At 37.9% G+C, this 18,286-nt stretch overlaps 1 protein-coding gene across 1 annotated transcript in view; it reads left to right on the plus strand.

Annotated features, from left to right (window-relative positions):
* Window positions 1-1,562: 1,562 nt before the first annotated feature.
* LOC118741927 (dedicator of cytokinesis protein 7-like) overlaps window positions 1,563-18,286 on the plus strand; it is a 17,824-nt gene continuing 1,100 nt past the window's right edge. Inside the window, exons 1-8 of the mRNA XM_036473901.1 lie at window positions 1,563-1,633; window positions 14,939-15,026; window positions 15,297-15,475; window positions 15,544-16,571; window positions 16,632-16,819; window positions 16,916-17,715; window positions 17,766-18,021; window positions 18,086-18,275. Coding sequence (XP_036329794.1) covers window positions 1,563-1,633; window positions 14,939-15,026; window positions 15,297-15,475; window positions 15,544-16,571; window positions 16,632-16,819; window positions 16,916-17,715; window positions 17,766-18,021; window positions 18,086-18,275 — 2,800 coding nt within the window. The remainder of the gene's footprint in view (window positions 1,634-14,938; window positions 15,027-15,296; window positions 15,476-15,543; window positions 16,572-16,631; window positions 16,820-16,915; window positions 17,716-17,765; window positions 18,022-18,085; window positions 18,276-18,286) is intronic.

The following is an 18,286-nucleotide window of genomic DNA, read 5'->3' on the forward strand; positions in this document are numbered from 1 at the left end:
CAAACCCTAAACGATAAAATATAGCTTCACCTATGCTTAGCTTTCGTATATAAAATTAGAGACTTTGACTTAACTAAATACTCAACAATTTTTATGAGCTTGAGGCCGTTTTTAGTGAAAACTTATTGTGGAAAAGCAACAATAATTTGATAAAAATCGTAGAAGTGATAGCTATTTCGGAAATCACCACATTTCCTCATCAGACTTCTTTCAGTAGGATTCGAACCGACGATCACCACTGACTCAGCCAGTTGCCTACGCACTGTGCTAAGTTTGCCTTGTTAATTCGTCTCGATATCTGTCCTGCAAAATCTCCATCGCTCCTGCGAGTGAATTCGTAGTTTAGTCAGGTGATAGTTCAGCCTGCAATGTCCTATCAGGATTCCTGTAACAATTCTTAAGTCATTCTTGGATAAGCTCATACATTCCTTAAATCGTTTTAGGTAATACATATGTTCCTAAAAGTGCTTTGGATTGCTCTAGACCTGGTAGATTTCCCAGTAGCAATTTCTTTGAGCCTCTTCCGCTAACCGGGTCAGGGCAGAGAGTGCTCCTTTTCCTAAGCCACAGAAGGGCTGTGGGTCGGTGAAAGGTATTCATGCTCCTTTCTTCGCAAGTTTATCGGCAATCGCGTTTCCTTTAATACCAATATGTGCCGGAATGCAGAGAACCTAAACTTGATTGGTCAGACCAAGAGTATTCAGCTTATCAAGGCACTCCATCACCAGTTTAGATGTTACCTGATGAGTTCTGAGGGCCTTGAAAGCCGCTTGGCTGTAAGTCAAGATCGCGATGTTCTGATTCCGGTGGTTTCGCTTGATATTAAAGTCCGCGCATCTTTCTATAGCGTATGTTTCAGCCTGGAAAATGGACATATGTTTTCCCATCGGTTCCGAGTATCTTTACCTTGGTCCAACTGCAGCTACCCCGGTACCCTCTTCAGTCAATGAGCCACCGGTGTACCAGGTAATCATGTTTTGGTTTATCCGATATGTTTCGGCTATGCCTGCCCAGCTCTTCTTATATGCGTATAGCTTCAGTCTAAGATCTTTGGGTTCAATTCAGATATATTGCTTTCATTTTGGCTGCATAGAGGGCCACAGCGGCTTTCCTTGCTCGCTCTTAAATGAACTACTCGCCCATATGGCCCAGGAATCCACTTTCTCTAGAGCGCCCTCCAACCATGGCTGCATCATCGACATAAGGTACCACTATGATTCCCTAAGAGTCTAGGTTTACTAATAGCTTATTTCAGCGTATGTTCTATTTTAGAATAAAGATTACAAAGCCACAATATGTAAATATGTATATACGTATGTTTGTGCGTACTTCGCGGATCAGGCACAGCAGCCCTTAAGTACATCTTATGCCCAGCGATTGAGACAGTGATGGATCCTTAATAAAACTCGAGTCATCTTCCATTCTCTATCAAATGGGAACCTGTCAGGAAGGTCTCACAATGCAAACACTTTCAAGACTAAATGAAAGCAAATCAGATTGAGCAGAAGCTACGCCAACAAAAATACATTATTGCTGATTGTACAAAAGATTAGACATTCAACATGAGAAAAATCAACGGAGAAGACGGCATGGAGTTTGTGGTGAAGGTGAAGTACTTGTCAGAGTTTGGAAGGTAAGTGAATCCCTTCAAAGTTCCGACAGCTCGTTCCGATTTATTGCGATGGGAGTCTGAAAAGCTTGCTGTGGAGTTCAACTCGAATTTTGTTGAGCATCATTCCTTTTACCCGCAGTGTTACCATACAAAAGACCCACAGAAAAACTCTTCAATGAACTGTCTGGATGTCAATAACCCGCTGGTCATAATTTATGTAAGTATGTCGTACGTATCCGGTTTACAGCGGTCGAAGCCCGCTTGAATTGCCTATCACACGTTAAAGTGCAATAATTTTTCACTCTCGATTGAATGCAAAAATTTAAATTTAATATAAATGCCTGCAGCCGGATGCATTTATGGGCATTAAAAGTGCATTTAAAACACTACATTATACGCATACTCAACACACGTATGTTTGTATGCAAATGCATGTTGTATTCACGTAAAAATGTCTGGCAGATGCTCAAGGTTAAACGGACTTTTGAATTGGGTTTTTGACCGCAACAATTTTGTCACTCAAAGTGTGCAACATCAAGGTGAAGTGTAAAATAGGAATAATAAAAGGAAATGTTGCCAATGAAGTGCCATTGCACATATATATGTATACGCATACATACCTACTCGCATTTATACAGTTTTGTATGCGTGTGCTCGTACATTATGAAGGAGTTTGTAGCGAAATATAACCAATATTACCAATAAAAGAGGTATACAAAAATTTGTAAGTAAAAAATGCAATTCTGATTGACGGAAGTTGATATGCGTATCCAAGTATAAATATGTATGTAGTATATGCAAATCAATGCATTTATATTTACACACACATGAGTGTATATTTATGCTAATGCAAGACTTTATCAGTTTTTTTATTAATTCAAGGGACAGTAAGAAGCTTGATGTTTTTGCCGTACTAGAACTAATTTGAAAAAAAAAAATGAGGTGAATTAGCCCTTCATGGCTGGTTCGACTAACAAAATTCAGTATTATGATATTTACGGAGTCGGTGGTAAATATATCACCTATCCCAGGTTCTCCTACTATTCCCAGTCAACTAAATTTCTTTTAATATTTCATCATACTTGATGAAAGGATTGCGTGCCATGAAACGCCTTGGTATGAACCTTTCCAAAACTTTCACTATACCTTTCACTAGGTGAAGAGGCCTTCCGGATATGAGAACTATAATTTTATAATATAAAAAAATCCCTGGGAATCAAATTTTATTTCAAAACTTTAATGTAGTTGATTGATTAATCCTTATTAATACATACAGTGGTCGAATAAATTATAGCCGCATCACATTTTGAAAAATTTTAAATAGGCAAATTTAACGGAAATTCCACACGGAAATGGTGCAACGGAAGCTGCACACGTAAATAAATGATTGGAACCGAATCAAGTGCTTCTTAAATGTATGCAAATGGTATTAATTTAAATACAAATTTATTGAAAGAAGGTTAAATAATAACACTTAGAAAAGACCAATACAAGAATGAAAGTAAAGGTGAGTACGTACATAGATAAAGAAAAGGATAAAGGCAAAGGTAAAAATAAAAACAAAAAGGTAAATGCAAAAATTACGATCAAGGTAAATTTAAACACTTTACTTATACAAAGGCAAAGGTGAAGTGTAATATGTAGATGAAGAAAATGATAAACATAAAGTAAAAACAAAGGTAAATATAAAGAAAAAGATGAGGATGAGGATACCGATAAAAGTAAAGATGAAGATAGAGGAAGAAAGATTAAAATAAAGGTAATTATGGAGAACAGGATATAGATAGAGACACAGAGTCTCAATCTAGGAACTATTTCGGGATTCACCGATTTTTTTAATGATTTTGTTATAGAAATTTTTTATCGACTTTGTTATCGATTTTATTATCGGTGTTTTTGTCCATATTGTTATCGATATTTTTATCGATATCGATTTTTTTAACGATTTTGTTATCGATATTTTTTAGCGATAATGTTATTGATTTTATTATCGATATTTTTATCAAATTTGTTATCGATATTTTTATTAATTTTGTTATCGATATTTTTGTCCATTCTCTTTTATCAATTTTATTATCGATATTTTTGTCGATTTTGTTGTCGGTTTTTTATCGATTTAGTTATCGGTTTTGTTATCGATATTGTTATCGATTTTTTTATCGAAATGGTTATCAATATTTTTATCGGTTTTGTTATCGATATTTTGATGGTTGTTACTAAAGATAAAGGAAAAGAGAATAACATAAATGTAATTAGAACGAGCAGGTTAGAGGTAGAGATCTAGATAGAAAAAACACAAAAAATATAACCTTACGCAAAAGCAGATGTATGCATGTATGTGCATATGTAATTTGGTTATGAGACAAACTATATATGTATGTAACATAAGTTCCACTTCTCGGTTTTTCATTGGTGCCAAAAACAAAGTGTTGCGACAATCGAGGGAGTATTCTCCGAATTTTACACAAAACACCTTGGATTTGAGATTTTTTTTACGTATGGGTAATATTCGCGTTAACCCAAAAGTAAATTTATAACTGCCTCTTATGTAACCTAACAGAAAATGTATCATTGCTTCTTGTGTGTACGCATGAATATTTCTAGACTGGTTCAGTGCATTTCGGGACCACTTCAAAACTAGTTGAGTACCATTTCGGGATTAGTTCAAGATCACTTCGAGGCCTGTTCAAATTCTGGACTATTTGAGCCTAGTTCAGGCCTAGTTCGGGTTCATATGGAGACTAGTTCTGGGCCATTTTGGGACTGGTTCAGGACTATTTCAGAATCATTTTGGAACAAGTTAACGACTTTTTCGAACATTTCAGTACTAGTTGTGGGCCATTGGAGACTGGGACAAGACTAGTTCGAGTTCATTGTGGATCTTGTTGAGGATCATTTCGGTACTGGTTCAAGACCCGTTGAGGATAGTTCACAACTATTTCAAGACTACGTCGGGACTATTTCAGGAACGTTTCGTGAAAAATTACACTCATGCGGTTATTCTAGCGCCGCAGCTAGAAATTTTTCCGATATTTCCTACTGTGGGACACCTAACTTCGGCCAAGAAATAAAAATAAAAATTCGAAATTGCCTGAAGTGAAAGGATCACGAAGTGGCAATCAACAATACTTTTAATTTGAATTTGAGCACATCAATTGAACAACAAAGATCAGTCAATGCTTAAATAGAAGCATGAAACACATATGTATGTATTTCGTAACACCTATGCCACGCTCGTTTGTGTGTCATGTGATCAACGACACTAAGCGCACGGCTGAAACTATTTAAACATCAAACAGTGAACTAAAATTTAAACCTAAACAATAAATGAATGCTCATCCGCTACTCATCCATACAATGCAGGCTGACAGACATTTTTGACTATAATTTGTGAATAGATGGAACTTGTTTGCCTCAACCTTGAAGTCATGTGACAAAATACGCACGAAGCAGCGACGAGCATCGTCTTTTCGTTTTTTGACTCAGGTACTATTTTTTTATTTTATTTTATTTTTATTAAATTGCCTTTCCGAACGGAACTGCACGAAAGCACCAAAATAATAAAGGAATTAATTAAATTCTATTTCCAGATTTCGTGCGTGTTTCTAGTTAATCGTAAGCGGAATTAACTATGCTATAGACCAGTGATTCCCAAAGTGGTCCACGGAAGACTCGACGGGGGTCCACGGTGACTTGAACAAAATATGGGGGTCCATGAGTTGTAAATGGGGGTCCACGAAAATGTATCTGGTTTCGATGTAAAGAACCAAAATGGTTGCTTGATAGCCTCTTTATTTAACTTTAATTTTTTTGAGTGGTGTATAGTGCTCTTGACGCACTGCTGCACTTACCGTCACTTTGTGTTTTCATACTTGGGGAAGCCTTAAAGGCCACCTGCAGACTAAAAATAACCGGATGCTGGTATGACAATGAGTGGGGCGCGGCGAAAATTGCTGGCGGCAGAGATTTAAGAACTTCAATGCTACAGGACAGTACGCCACCATTACCTTTGTTGAAGAGATTCTATAATGTTGAGTTCCCTGAGACTGAATGCTGGTTTGATTCCATCGCTGAGACCGGACTCACACATTGTCTAATCTTCACTTATGTCTCCAAAATTGACTCTGGGTCATGATCCGGGGTATTTTTCGAGGTTAATGGAGATAAGCTTCACTTTTCTGTAAGGGAATATGCTTCAGTCTTCCAGGCTGAGGTAATTGCTATACTCAAAGCCATGGACTACGTGGTGGAACATAGGTGGAGGGGAAGGAGTTTACGTGACTGCAGTGACAACCAAGCTGCGCTTAAGGCATTAACCAGTCCTCTATTTAAGTACTTCCAAACTAGTTCGGCAATGCAAATCTCGACTAAAATATGATGGTGAACATAACGAGGCTGTTTTACTCTGGGTGCCACGTCACTCTGGAGTACCTGGTTATGAGACATCTGATAATTTGGCCAGAGTTGGCTCAGACCAGGCATTCCTGGGTCCGCAACCTGTTTTAGCACTCCCACCTTCGGCAATCGAAGCCACCATCAGAAACTGGGTGAATACTTCGCTCAGCAATGACTGAGAGGCATCGAGGGGATGGACAGGTGGGCAAAATTCATGTTGCCTTCAATCTCACAAGGTCTATCAAATATTTTGCTCTCACTGAGCAGACGACACTGCAGACAACTTGCTGGACTGCTGACTGGTCACTTCACGTGGCACAAACACCTGACTGTGATAGGCGTAAATGACAAGTCCATTTACCCATCTTGCCTTGAAGAAGATGAGACGGTGGAACACTTTTTGTGCTTCTTGCTTGCTTGGTTATTTGTCATCGATTTTTTTGAACTCGTTCTTTTCTCTATTGTCAGTTTCTGAATTAAAAGTTTGGCGTAAAAAGGTTAGCCGTTTTGATATTTTAAGTTTTGTGTTTTAAAAATGTGATATATATTTTTCGCCTCACTTTAAAACTCGGAGCGATAAAAATAAAAATGATGCCATTAACACAAATAAACTATTTAACATATCGTCAGCTGAAATGCAAGAAGACCTAACAAAATCGTAGATGAAATGGAAAAAGTCGTGACTAATATTTTAATTTTTTTCATAAAATGATGTGGTTAGTTGTAATTCGATGAAATCCATCATATAAATCAAAAAGTGAATTTTGAATTTTTTATTAGTTATGACTTTTTGCCTTTCAAGGATGATGTTTATTACGTCTTTTTGCATTTCAGGTGACGATATACTCCACGTGTAAAGTCATGAGTGAGCCGAACATTTGATGAGTTTATGCTCATCGCGTTCGCAGTGCTCTTAAAAAATATAACTCTTCCGAGCGAGAGAGTATTTTGATGTATTTACGAGCTCTATTTTTTAAAACCTACAAGTGTGTAATCACATTATTTTTAGAAATAAAACACAAGAAAATATTTTACTTTTATTTTGGCCACTCTGAGTTTAGTTTTTGAATTCACCCGCGATGCAAATTTACATTGTCAGATCTAATTTTCACATTTAATTTTTTAACGAGCTTTGGGAATATTTAGAAATGTATCAGCAGGGGGTCCACCGAAACCAGTAAATTTTTGAAAGGGGTCTACGAGAAAGAAAAAAGTTTGGGGACCTCTGCTATAGACTAATAAAATTTAGGAGAATGAGAAGATGCGAAATTACTAGAAACGTTTGAAGCTTCTGCTTTGTGGTACTTTATTTTTAGGCCTTTTGACTTCGAGTAGGTTTGCTAAATGAGAATGGCAATGCGAGCTGGTTGAGAAGATGCACTAGCAAATTTATTGCGAAAATAAAGCACACAAATTATCTACATATATACACACATTCATTATACTAGAAGGCATGAGGCATTCCAAAATATTGACAAAATCTTTACATGGAACTTAAACAGGCGCTATTTAGAAAGAAAAACTCTTTAACTTCAAGTTCAGGCCAGAGATTACATATTTCACTTTTAGGTAAGAAGTTAGCAGATGTGTGAAACCCACAGGCTCGCGAAAATCGAGCAGCTAAGAATAAAGTGTGAAGATAATGCCACATTATAATCTTCAAAATTATAGCAAAAATAAGCATCTGAAGCCATGAATTCTTCCCGTGCAAGGCTGAGTCAAAACTCCTTTAGATATTGGTCTCAAGAACTCACAGTACTCCGAAAATAAGTGCGCGGTCTGTTCAACAGTGTCAAGCGCACGTGATGCTGGCAGGAATATGCGGCTAAGCTAACAAATTACAGCACAGAGATCAGGAAGGCGAAGATGAAGAGTTTCAAAACCTTCTGAGAAGGTATCTCAAATACCACGGCTTCTACGAGGCCACACAAGGCTCTGGCGAGAGGAATCAGAGGGAATCAGCGCTAGCGCTTAGGCTTTCTTATAGCACCTACACTAAAAGTAAAGAAGACATGGAAGGTCCTGAAATCGCTCGTCGACAGCACTTGGCGTAAAGACAAAGAAACGTTGCTGGCAATATACCAGGCAATTGGCCGGCCGGGGACTAGTTGGAAACTGTGGCCGAAGCCACAAACTTGTCAGAACGCCGAACTCTGGACAGCGCAAAATGTCTCCTGAGTCGCCCACCTGCATAGCGAGGCACAAATTCTTCCCGTAAGGGCCGTAAGGGAGCATAACAAAATGCTACGGTCGGGATATTACAGCCGTCTCAACTGCTACCTGTCCGGACTCGCCCCCAATATCCCCTATGAGTGTCTGGCATGTGGAGACTCCCCGCACGACACCAACTTTGTCTTTGCACGCCAGGTCAATCCCACTCAACTGACACCTCTCTCCCTTTGGTCCGACGCCGCCTAAACAGCCCGTCTCTTAGGCCTACCGTCAGTTGAGCTTAGCGACAACGATAGATGAACAAACCGAACTAGGCGGGGTTATTGGTGGCGCTTCAACAACAACAACTAGCGAGGAAAATCGCTCGGCTACAATACACGGAGATCTCCAACCTGGAAATGGTACTGGGGCTCCAATTGACCAGGCCGCGACCATCTGACTGGAGACTGACAAGAAGTATATATACTCACCCGGAATCTGGACAGATGGGTGCTGAGCTCGTTTGAGCGCTACAAGGGTCCAGAGATAGATGGAATCAGGACACTCATGTGACAACAGGGTGGACGGAGTCTAATATCGCAGCTAGTGGACATAATGAGAAGCAGTCTTGCGGAAGCTGACCTACGTCTCGCAGTTGTGGCAGAGAGTGCGAGTTATTTTTATCGCAAAGATGGGTAAAACGGATTATTAACTAGCGAAGTCTTTCAGAAGACTTTCTCTAACAAAGGTATCCGCAGGCAAGACTATGCGAACGACATAGTAATCATCGCCAGAGGGAAATTTTAGATGCGACCACCTACAAGGCCACGAAAGCAACCTGGAGGGTCTAAGTTTCTCTTTGGGAGGTTAATTAAGCTTAGTAATCTTCTCTTGTTATACCTTCCCATTGAACTCTTGGCCTGATGCATTCTTACCGAACTACATACATATGTTCATATCCCTCAGCGTATGCCTCTACCTCCTAAGCTCCTCCTTTATAGTATAAGGTACCTACTCACAGGAAAAACTCGGGGGCAACTGGAATCATGACTGCCGCACAAGGATAGATGGTGTAAAGTTTCGCCCGAAAGATGCTCGGATATTTCCCCGTAGCAATGGATGCAATGGTGGTCTGGTAGCCGGTTTTATCTACGAAATCAGCTACCATCGCCCTACAAAAAGTGAAAGTGAGGACAAGTGGGGCCCTACGCACTACGTCAACGGAAGCGATGAATGTGATGCTAAATACACTGCCCATAGACATTATGTGAGCAACAATTCAGCGGGCGCGGCCATCAGACTGCGAAAATTATGCAGCTAAAAAGCTTATCACCTGTGTCATACGTCGGCTCTGCCGGATGTAAAGCACTATTGCGTGCCGACAACAACCTTCGACAAATGGTATAAAGTAGAAATTTCCGCAGGGAACAATGGACTCAGGATTTTCCGGGACCAAACATGGAAAACAAAGTTGGAGGGGGGTATAATTGGAACAACTAGTAATACAGAAGTCATTGCGCCTACAGGAAAACTGTAGCGTCTTCCACGCTTCCCAGGCTTTGGCCAATATCGCACCTTAAAATGTGGAGGAAGTTCCTTTTACTGTGTAGGGGATAAATCTTCTTAGCTATGGGTCTGTTGACTGGTCATATCACCCCTGGAAGGCACGCGGTGAGACTCGGGTTGCCGTCCATCATTGCTGAAGAAGCTGTAGAGATGAGGAGGAACCTGAATCCGTGAGGCACTTACATACTTTGCGAATATCTCGCATGGGTGCTGGAACCTTTGGAGACCTGAGCGATTTAAGCAAAGGGATAAGGTGATTGCTCAATCCGGTCAACTTCACATACTGCTTTTTATACGAGGGGAGTTAATGACCAATCGAATCTAACAGTTGACTTCATGAAGACATCTAAGTATAAATTTTGTATCTCAATTTTCTCTGGAATGCACCTACCCACTAAACTACACATAGGAATGCAGGAATGATGCACAGTCACGTATACATATTTAGTTTTGAGAAAACGATCGAAAGTGAACGTAAAATTTTTTATGAGATATTAAATGTTTACTATAAATAGATTTATTACAGCAATTAAGTATAAACATAAAGATTCGCAAACACATGGCTCATATTTAATCATATTTAAGCTGACTTTGATGTATAATTCTATTAATAATAACAACAAAAATTCCCTACACATTACGAGGACGCAACAATGCGTAGGCTGTCTTCACATCATACTACATAGTTTGCCGATGGCAGTCTGAAGTTTTCAAAACTTCGCACAAAACATCACTTATTCCAATCACTGTAGCGTGCAATTTAATGACAGCTAAACAAAGGCTTACTCAAAATTGAATAGAATAAGTTAAGAACCTGCCATATAATCCTCTTTTTTACATTTTTTTTTTTTTTTGAGATATGATATCCTCAATAAGGATAGGTGCTCTATTCATTCATAAATAAGTTCTGATTGACTGGGTTCTGAACCTTATAAAACAAACCATGTAGAACTTAAATGTTGGTATGCATACATATGTACATACATATATGTAGGGTGGTATAAGAGTGATGCAGATTTTTGACAGCAATTTTTTGTGAAAATTAGACGACATGGACTTGGCCAATATGTGGTTTCACTTGTCAAACAGCGGCGCCACACTCGTCAAGCAGCGAGTGAAACAATGATCCTATTGCGAAAGTCTGCGGTCTTATTGAATCACCCTATATTAGACTGACCAGAAAAAAAAATCAATTGCTCTGTTGTTCTGAGGCACATGACTTTTGAACATTCTGTGTCTCCACTTCAAGTATTTGAAAATTACTTGTCCTTCAAACCGTGCAAACGCTAAATCCTTCGGAAAATTGGCGACGCAATCACCAGAAGTAGACAAACACATCAGGTGGAGTACATTCACTCCCTGCCAACCCTGAAAATGTAGGTTTTCATCAGCGCTCGGCGAGGTCTTGAGTTCTCAGGGCAGAGTACATCATCTATTATAGCTATCTATATACACCAGTTTATGAAATAGTCGACGATTCAATAATAGAAGGTTGAATAACCTGGCAGTTGTCTCGCTCCCTCTCCCGCTGCCCAGAATCGCGAACATTTCTCAGCATTTGGTCCGCTGGGATGTAGTATTTTAATAATTCAAGTATTGAAACCACTTTAGGTAATCATCTTTATTCATAACATGCCTTTTGTTACATTCATTGGCGAGATTTACTAATTATGAGTTCGTTGTAATTTTTATAGCTAATCACAAACAGCCCTTTTTGCAAACAAAGTTGAAAAGAATTAAGTATTAAAATTTGTGTGAATTGCAATTATTAGGTTATGCAAGATTTAATGAGAATCCGGGAGTTTAGTGAATTCAAATTCTGCATATGTATGTACATTAGGGTGCATCACTCTCCATACAAAATAAAAATCGGTACGGTTTTGTCATCGGAATTATGGACAAAATTTATTTTATTTTAAGCAGGGATCGCAGTCATTATAAAAAAAATTATTTTAATCAGCATTATTTTATAATAAATAGTAATTATCATGATACAAAAAATAAGGTAGTTTCACTCAATGATTTTTGCCGCCATGTTAGCCACTTGACTTTTGCTCGTATTTTGACATCTCTATCAAAATCAAGCTACCAGCCACAAAAAAAAATTATTGCCTTTGAAAAAATTTCAAACAACAGATTTTAAAACGAGAAATCTGTAATTTTAATAAAATAAAAAATTAATTGCGCATTTGAAAGCTGTAGGAATCTTCTAAATTTGTGCAAGGATTCCAGAGTCAAATTTTTTTAATTTTCTCGTTTATTAGAAATAAGTGGTTAGAAACTTCTAACGTGAAGGAATAAAATCTTCCCGAAGTACCATTTTGTTGTTCAAAGCAATATATGTATTTCCTCAATTTCAGATGTTTTGGAGAAACTGAATCGTATGTAAGTATATTTATATATACATTAGACTGCATCACTCCCCATACAAAAAGAAATCGGTAGTGTTTTCCCATTGGAATCTATTATATTTTGAGGCCTGCACCAAAACATTTCGGAAAAATATTAAGATTTACTGGAGCTGGACCGATTTGAAAATACCTCCTTGAGTTTTTTATGAATAAAAATTGGATTTTTTGAAAAAATCACCTCAGATGGCGAAACAGTTTAAGCTTAAAAAATTTCATTAAAAACTTTTCTTCTTCTTGAACTTTTTTCAAACATTGATTTAAGAAAATCTTAAATAACTCGGTCAAAAGTTCGCCGATTTAGACTTATAGGGCATCATTGCAAAGATATTTTCTCATCCGTTTTATTTGTTTGCATAATTCAATTCAAAGTATGAACGAGTGTCATTTTAAAAATATTATTATTATCATTCCGTTGATAATTTTTAAAATATTTTTATGCAGATTTATTAAACTTAAACAGTTTTGTCGTCCGAGGGGATTTTACAAAAAAACATTTAAGAAACTACGTTTATTCATAAAAAAACTTCATTTTTGGATGTATTTTGAAATCGGTCCAGCTCACGTAAATCTTAATATTTTTCCGAAATATTTTGGTGGAAGTCTTTAACTATAATATATTTTATGATCCCGGCGGAAAAACCGAGACTTTTTTTGGTGATGCAGCCCAATGTACATACATAATACCTACATGAATAGAAAAATTGCAGGTATTTAAAAAAAATCCGCAAATTTTTACGTCTCTGATATGCCTTTTTAGTTTGAGGTTTCCTGAGGTAATCATAATTATTACACATTTTAGAACTCCAAAAGTTAACTATTTAGGATCGTATGAAAAGACTAAGAACCATTAAAAACAATAGAAGCTCCCATCCCAAAATACCATAAATTATATTTTGTTAATACCAATGTGGCAACGCTGCTTCTAAATGTACAATTTATGAAAACTTCAAAAATGCCTGTAAACGTCAAAAAAGTTTGAAGTGAAACTAGGTACCTTATATTTTTTTTTATCATGGTAATTATTATTAAATTTTATATTTTCGCTCAACAGAAATTATTATTCCTTGATTTTAACTTTTTCGATCACAAATAATGAATATTTTATGATTTTTATTTTTTCGCTCAGAGATAATATTTTTTATTGAGACTTATTTTTCCACTTAAAAATACGGATTATTAATAAAACCTTAAAGGCCATACAGACGCAAGCAACTGAAATATGTATTACCTTTTAAAAGGATAATCATTATTCTTAAGTGAGAAAAACTCAATAATAATTATTATCTTTGAGCGAAAGATGAAATATCATAAAATAATCATTATTTTTTATCGAAAAAATAGAAATCAAATAGTAATTATTTTTAATTTTTATTGGTTATCCTCAAAAAGTTTTAATCTATGAAAATTACAACATAAATATACACTGCCGGAACAAAGTATTGGCACAGCAAATTTTTCACAATATATGCAACAATTTTTATTCTAATATTTTTCCGCTAATTTTGTATAAAAATATGGTTCATTCAACAACAAAAAACATAAAAATATAATTCCTAAACTTTGTGTAATACTCGCGAAAATTCAGCAAATTTTCATCAAAATTTTCAACTTTTTAATCAGATTTTTTTTGAGTATGCAGTTTTATAGCCCATTAAATTCTAGTAATAAAAAATGCGAAAACGAAGTTAGTCAAAAATCGCGTTGATTTTTTAGAATTTTTTTGTTGAAGGTGTTTTGCATTTTTTTCATATAGAGGATTTTCGAAAAAAAAAATTTGTATGGAAGAGACAGCGTGAAAAAAACTGCCAAAAATCAACGGTACTTCCTAGCTACTTAAAACTTGCACTTTATTATAATAAAATTGGGCTAAAAATCTACGAGAAAAAATTCTAAAAAATCTGATTAAAAAGTTGAATGTTTTCATGAAAATTTGCTGAATTTTCGCGAGTTTTGCACAAAGTTTAGGAGTTATATTTTTATGTTTTTATATTAAGTGCCATACAAGTTTGCTAAAATTACAAACTTTAATAAAAAATTCTTTAAAAACTATAAGGTTGCGCGCTTTGAAACTTCATACAGGAACCCCTCTACCTCCCATGTTTCCCTTATTGCTGTACTCCGGGGTTACCAATCTAAATCCTACCGCCAATTTGAATTAAAATGGTCGGAAAGTTCCACCCCCTATCTATCGCAGACTTGTGAAGAAGAATTTTATGAAACATAACGGTCCAAAGCTCCTGTTTATTTCTAAATCACCTGAAAAGCTCAAATCTGACTCACGAACACAGTCATAAAAAACTGTAAACAAACTCATATACGTATTCGCGAATTCGCCATTAAAAATGTAAACAAACACAAACACCACTAAACACGATTGTAAACAAATGCAACAGATGCAACAGCAATACAGCAGCTGTTTAGGAAAGCTCACAGCTGATTGTCACTTTTGACAAAGAGAAAACAACCAAAATTAAACAAATGTCAATTTTGACATGCGGCCATTTTTATTTTTCACTTGTACACATAAAAATCGACCGATTGGCAAAGTGCGAAAAAATGCAATTATAGTGCAAAAATTGTGAAGAATTCTATTATTTCTTATTAAAAACATAAGGCGTTTACATAATGTCCGGTACGCAGCGCACATTTGCACAGAAATTGAAGTAAGTGCTCTTTCCAGGGAGTGAATTAAAACAGACCTCACCCAATGGGCGTTGTTCGCCGCAAAGTGGAATTTTCTCTTTACTTTCACCGCGACTAGAGATTTTCACTTTTATTTAATTGTTTTCTTTTATTTTCACAGACATAACTCATCCGAGGTGCGAAAAAATGTCGGAGTTTATCATTTGCAAACAAAGGCTGTGGATTCCGGCTCAATGTGTTCGTCCACGGTGAGTTTGTTGTAGTAGTTGGTGAGAGGGGTTGGTGAGGCAAGCAATTGTGAACTTGGGTGGGGCCTCATGCAACTACATATTTAGAATGCAGGTCACTGACTCCCACGCAAATAAGTTATAATGCAGTGAAATAATCGAATATATGTATATATTTTATATATAGTGAATGCATAAAAGTGTTCCTGTTATGTAGTATATGATTTCGCATAAAACAATTAAGTTAAAATAAATAAGTACCTATATATGTATGTATTACTCCTTTTAAAGCTATCGCTCACCGAGCCGGTGGAACCCTTGGATTATGAGGAGTTTCTCACTCAACACATGAACATATTGAACCGAGATCCCTTAAAACATATTCTTGATTTTCCACCTGCTGATGTAGCGGTGAAGATTATTCCGCGCAAAATACGTACCATTGAGCATATTGTACCAAAAGAAAACATGTGAGATGGCATTTATAATATTTGATGTAGTACCATTATTTTAAACAAAAAATGTTTCACCTTTGCAGCGCCGAGTTGCCGTTGTATGTGCAGGAATGTGTCAACTGCTATACACGACCTTGGAAGGTAGTCGAATATGCACAGCGTCACTACTCGAGCTCTTGTTGTGCACGTGAGCGCATCGACCGTGGCACTATCAGCCCCTCTGCCTATCAGCAAGAGTTCGAAATTGACAAAGAATTTGCATCTTTTGATGAGAATCTAACCGACAAAAGTGACAGCTGCACACCGAGTTCACGGCAATCGATCGCCAGCCTCTCCTCGGTGAGCTCGTGCACTGATACGTTGACCCCGCGTGGTTCTTGGGCTAGCTTTGATTTGAGACGTTCGGTAAATGATCCACTAATACCCAATCTGCTTGATGATGTGCCGCCAGAACAAATTGATCTAACGAATGAGTCACGTCGACAAGAAGATCGGCAGGAAGCGCTATTCTCACTTTACCCAGAAGCCGATCCAGAGGATGTTATCGAACGGCGTTTACCGGCTGAAATACCCATGGAGCATTTGGGCCACCGCATACTCGTCAAATGTCTACAGTTGCGTCTTGAGTTAGAGGTGGAGCCAATATTCGCCACTATGGCGATTTATGATGCAAAGGAGCGCAAAAAAATATCGGAAAATTTTTACTTTGATATGAATTCGGATAATTTGAAGCGTATGCTGAGCACACATGTGCGTTGCGCAGATGCAAGCACACAAAGTCGTGCTGGCATTTTCGAGATAACCTATCCGAGCAGTGACATTTTTCTAGTGATACGGTTGGAAAAAGTTTTACAAGGCGATATTAAGGATTCTGTGGAACCATATTTGAAGGACGATAAGGACAAGTATCGCGACAAGGCCAAATCGAATGCTGCAGACTTTTGCGAACGTTTGGGCAAATATCGTATGCCATTCGCATGGACAGGCATTTATTTGAACAGCATATTCAATGGCGAAAATGTTGAAAATAAAGATGGTGCTGGTGGGAATGCAGAAAAAGATGCGTCCGGTGGTGGTAACTTGACTTCAGCGGTTAGCTCTAATAGCTTGGGTGAGTTTGCAGGACCACGAAATTTTAGGAAACAAATTAAATTTGACTAATGTATTTTAGATCGCAAGGCATCCACAAGCAGTTTCGATCAACTGCGACGCAAAGCGAATGATATGAGCGGCACTTTGACACGGCGTGGCTCGCTGGAGCGAAAGGAGAAACGAAGATCTTGGTCTTTAGATGACTTCGCTAATGTTATCGAGTCTTTCAGGCCAATAACAATAACTGTATCGAGTTTCTTTAAACAAGTAAGTGGGATGTACAAGCGGCAAGGTGTTACGTCAATTTTATTTTTATGTGATATCGCATTCTTATCTGTCTCCTCTTCTTTTAACGTCTCACAGGAATCCGATAAAATGAAAGATGAGGATCTTTATAAATTTTTAGCTGAGTTGAAGCGTCCCAGCAATGCTATGAAAAAATACAAATGTATACCTGGATCGATAAAGCTCGAAATTTTACCCTGCCCCGAGGAGGTGAAAAACGCCTTAACACCCGAGCTAGCCAAAATTGATCCCTATCCGGAGGACAAAACGCGACCGATTAAGGAAATATTAGAATTTCCCTCGGCCGCCATTTATAATCCACATTACACCTATCGCAACTTACTTTTCGTCTCACCCAAAGAATTGAATTTCTCATCACGCGCTGGTTCCGCACGTAACATCGCCGTTCGCGTACAACTCATGGCTGGTGAAACACAAGTAGATGCAGTTAATGCTATATTTGGCAAGTCATCTTGTCCGGAGTACGCAAGCGAGGCCTTCACAGCAGTTAATTACCATAATAAATGTCCAACATTTTATGATGAAATCAAAATCGCTTTACCGGCTAATATAAAACAAAATCATCATCTCTTCTTCACGCTCTATCATGTTTCGTGTCAGAAGAAGCCACAAGAGATGCAACCATCAGTGGAAACGCCAGTCGGTTATACATGGCTACCGCTGCTGCAAGATGGTAAATTGAAAGTAGGCGAATTTCAGCTACCAGTAATGGTAGAAACGCCACCCGAGAACTACTCGTTCATACCACCCAACGTGCATTTGCCCGGCACCAAGTGGTTGGATAATCATCGCCCCGTTTTCACGATAACTGTGGACGCTGTAACGGCAGTACATACATTGGACCCGCATTTGGATGGGTAATGAAATGAAATTGTTGCCGAAAAGGTTAATAAGTTTGCAATTTCAGTTTCTTTCTCACTTGCGATTATCTGGACTCACGTAAAATACCGCCGCGCATCGGTGAAGGCAACATGGAGAATGAAATGAAGAAGGCCTTGTTAGAGATTGCAAGCGCTGAGCGTGAACCTTTAGTGAAGAATTTACATTTGGTGTTGGATAAATTGATAGAGCTCTTGGTGACGACCTATAAAATTGGCGGTCAACCACTGTCACTGGGTTCCACCGTCTTTGAAATGCTTTGTATGGTGTCTGCGAATCTCTCGGTTAGCTAGATTTACCTTCTGTGGCTTAGTGTGGTAAACTTTTATTACATACCCTATTCTTTAGATACTGAACGATGACTTAGTAGTGGATCAATATGGTCGCCAAGCGCTGCTTTCCACATACGTGCAGTTTCAATGTCGCATACCGCATCCTTTTGGTAGCAAGCGGCGCATCACCTACAGTCGCAGCAATGCCGAAGAGATGACAGCCAGTACATCTGACACCTACAGTCTCTATGAAAATGCTTCAATTGGTCGCAGCCTA

Source organism: Rhagoletis pomonella, unplaced genomic scaffold (genome assembly GCF_013731165.1).
Source record: "Rhagoletis pomonella isolate Grant_MI unplaced genomic scaffold, Rhpom_1.0 Rhpom_scaffold_00006, whole genome shotgun sequence".
Taxonomy (NCBI): domain Eukaryota; kingdom Metazoa; phylum Arthropoda; class Insecta; order Diptera; family Tephritidae; genus Rhagoletis; species Rhagoletis pomonella.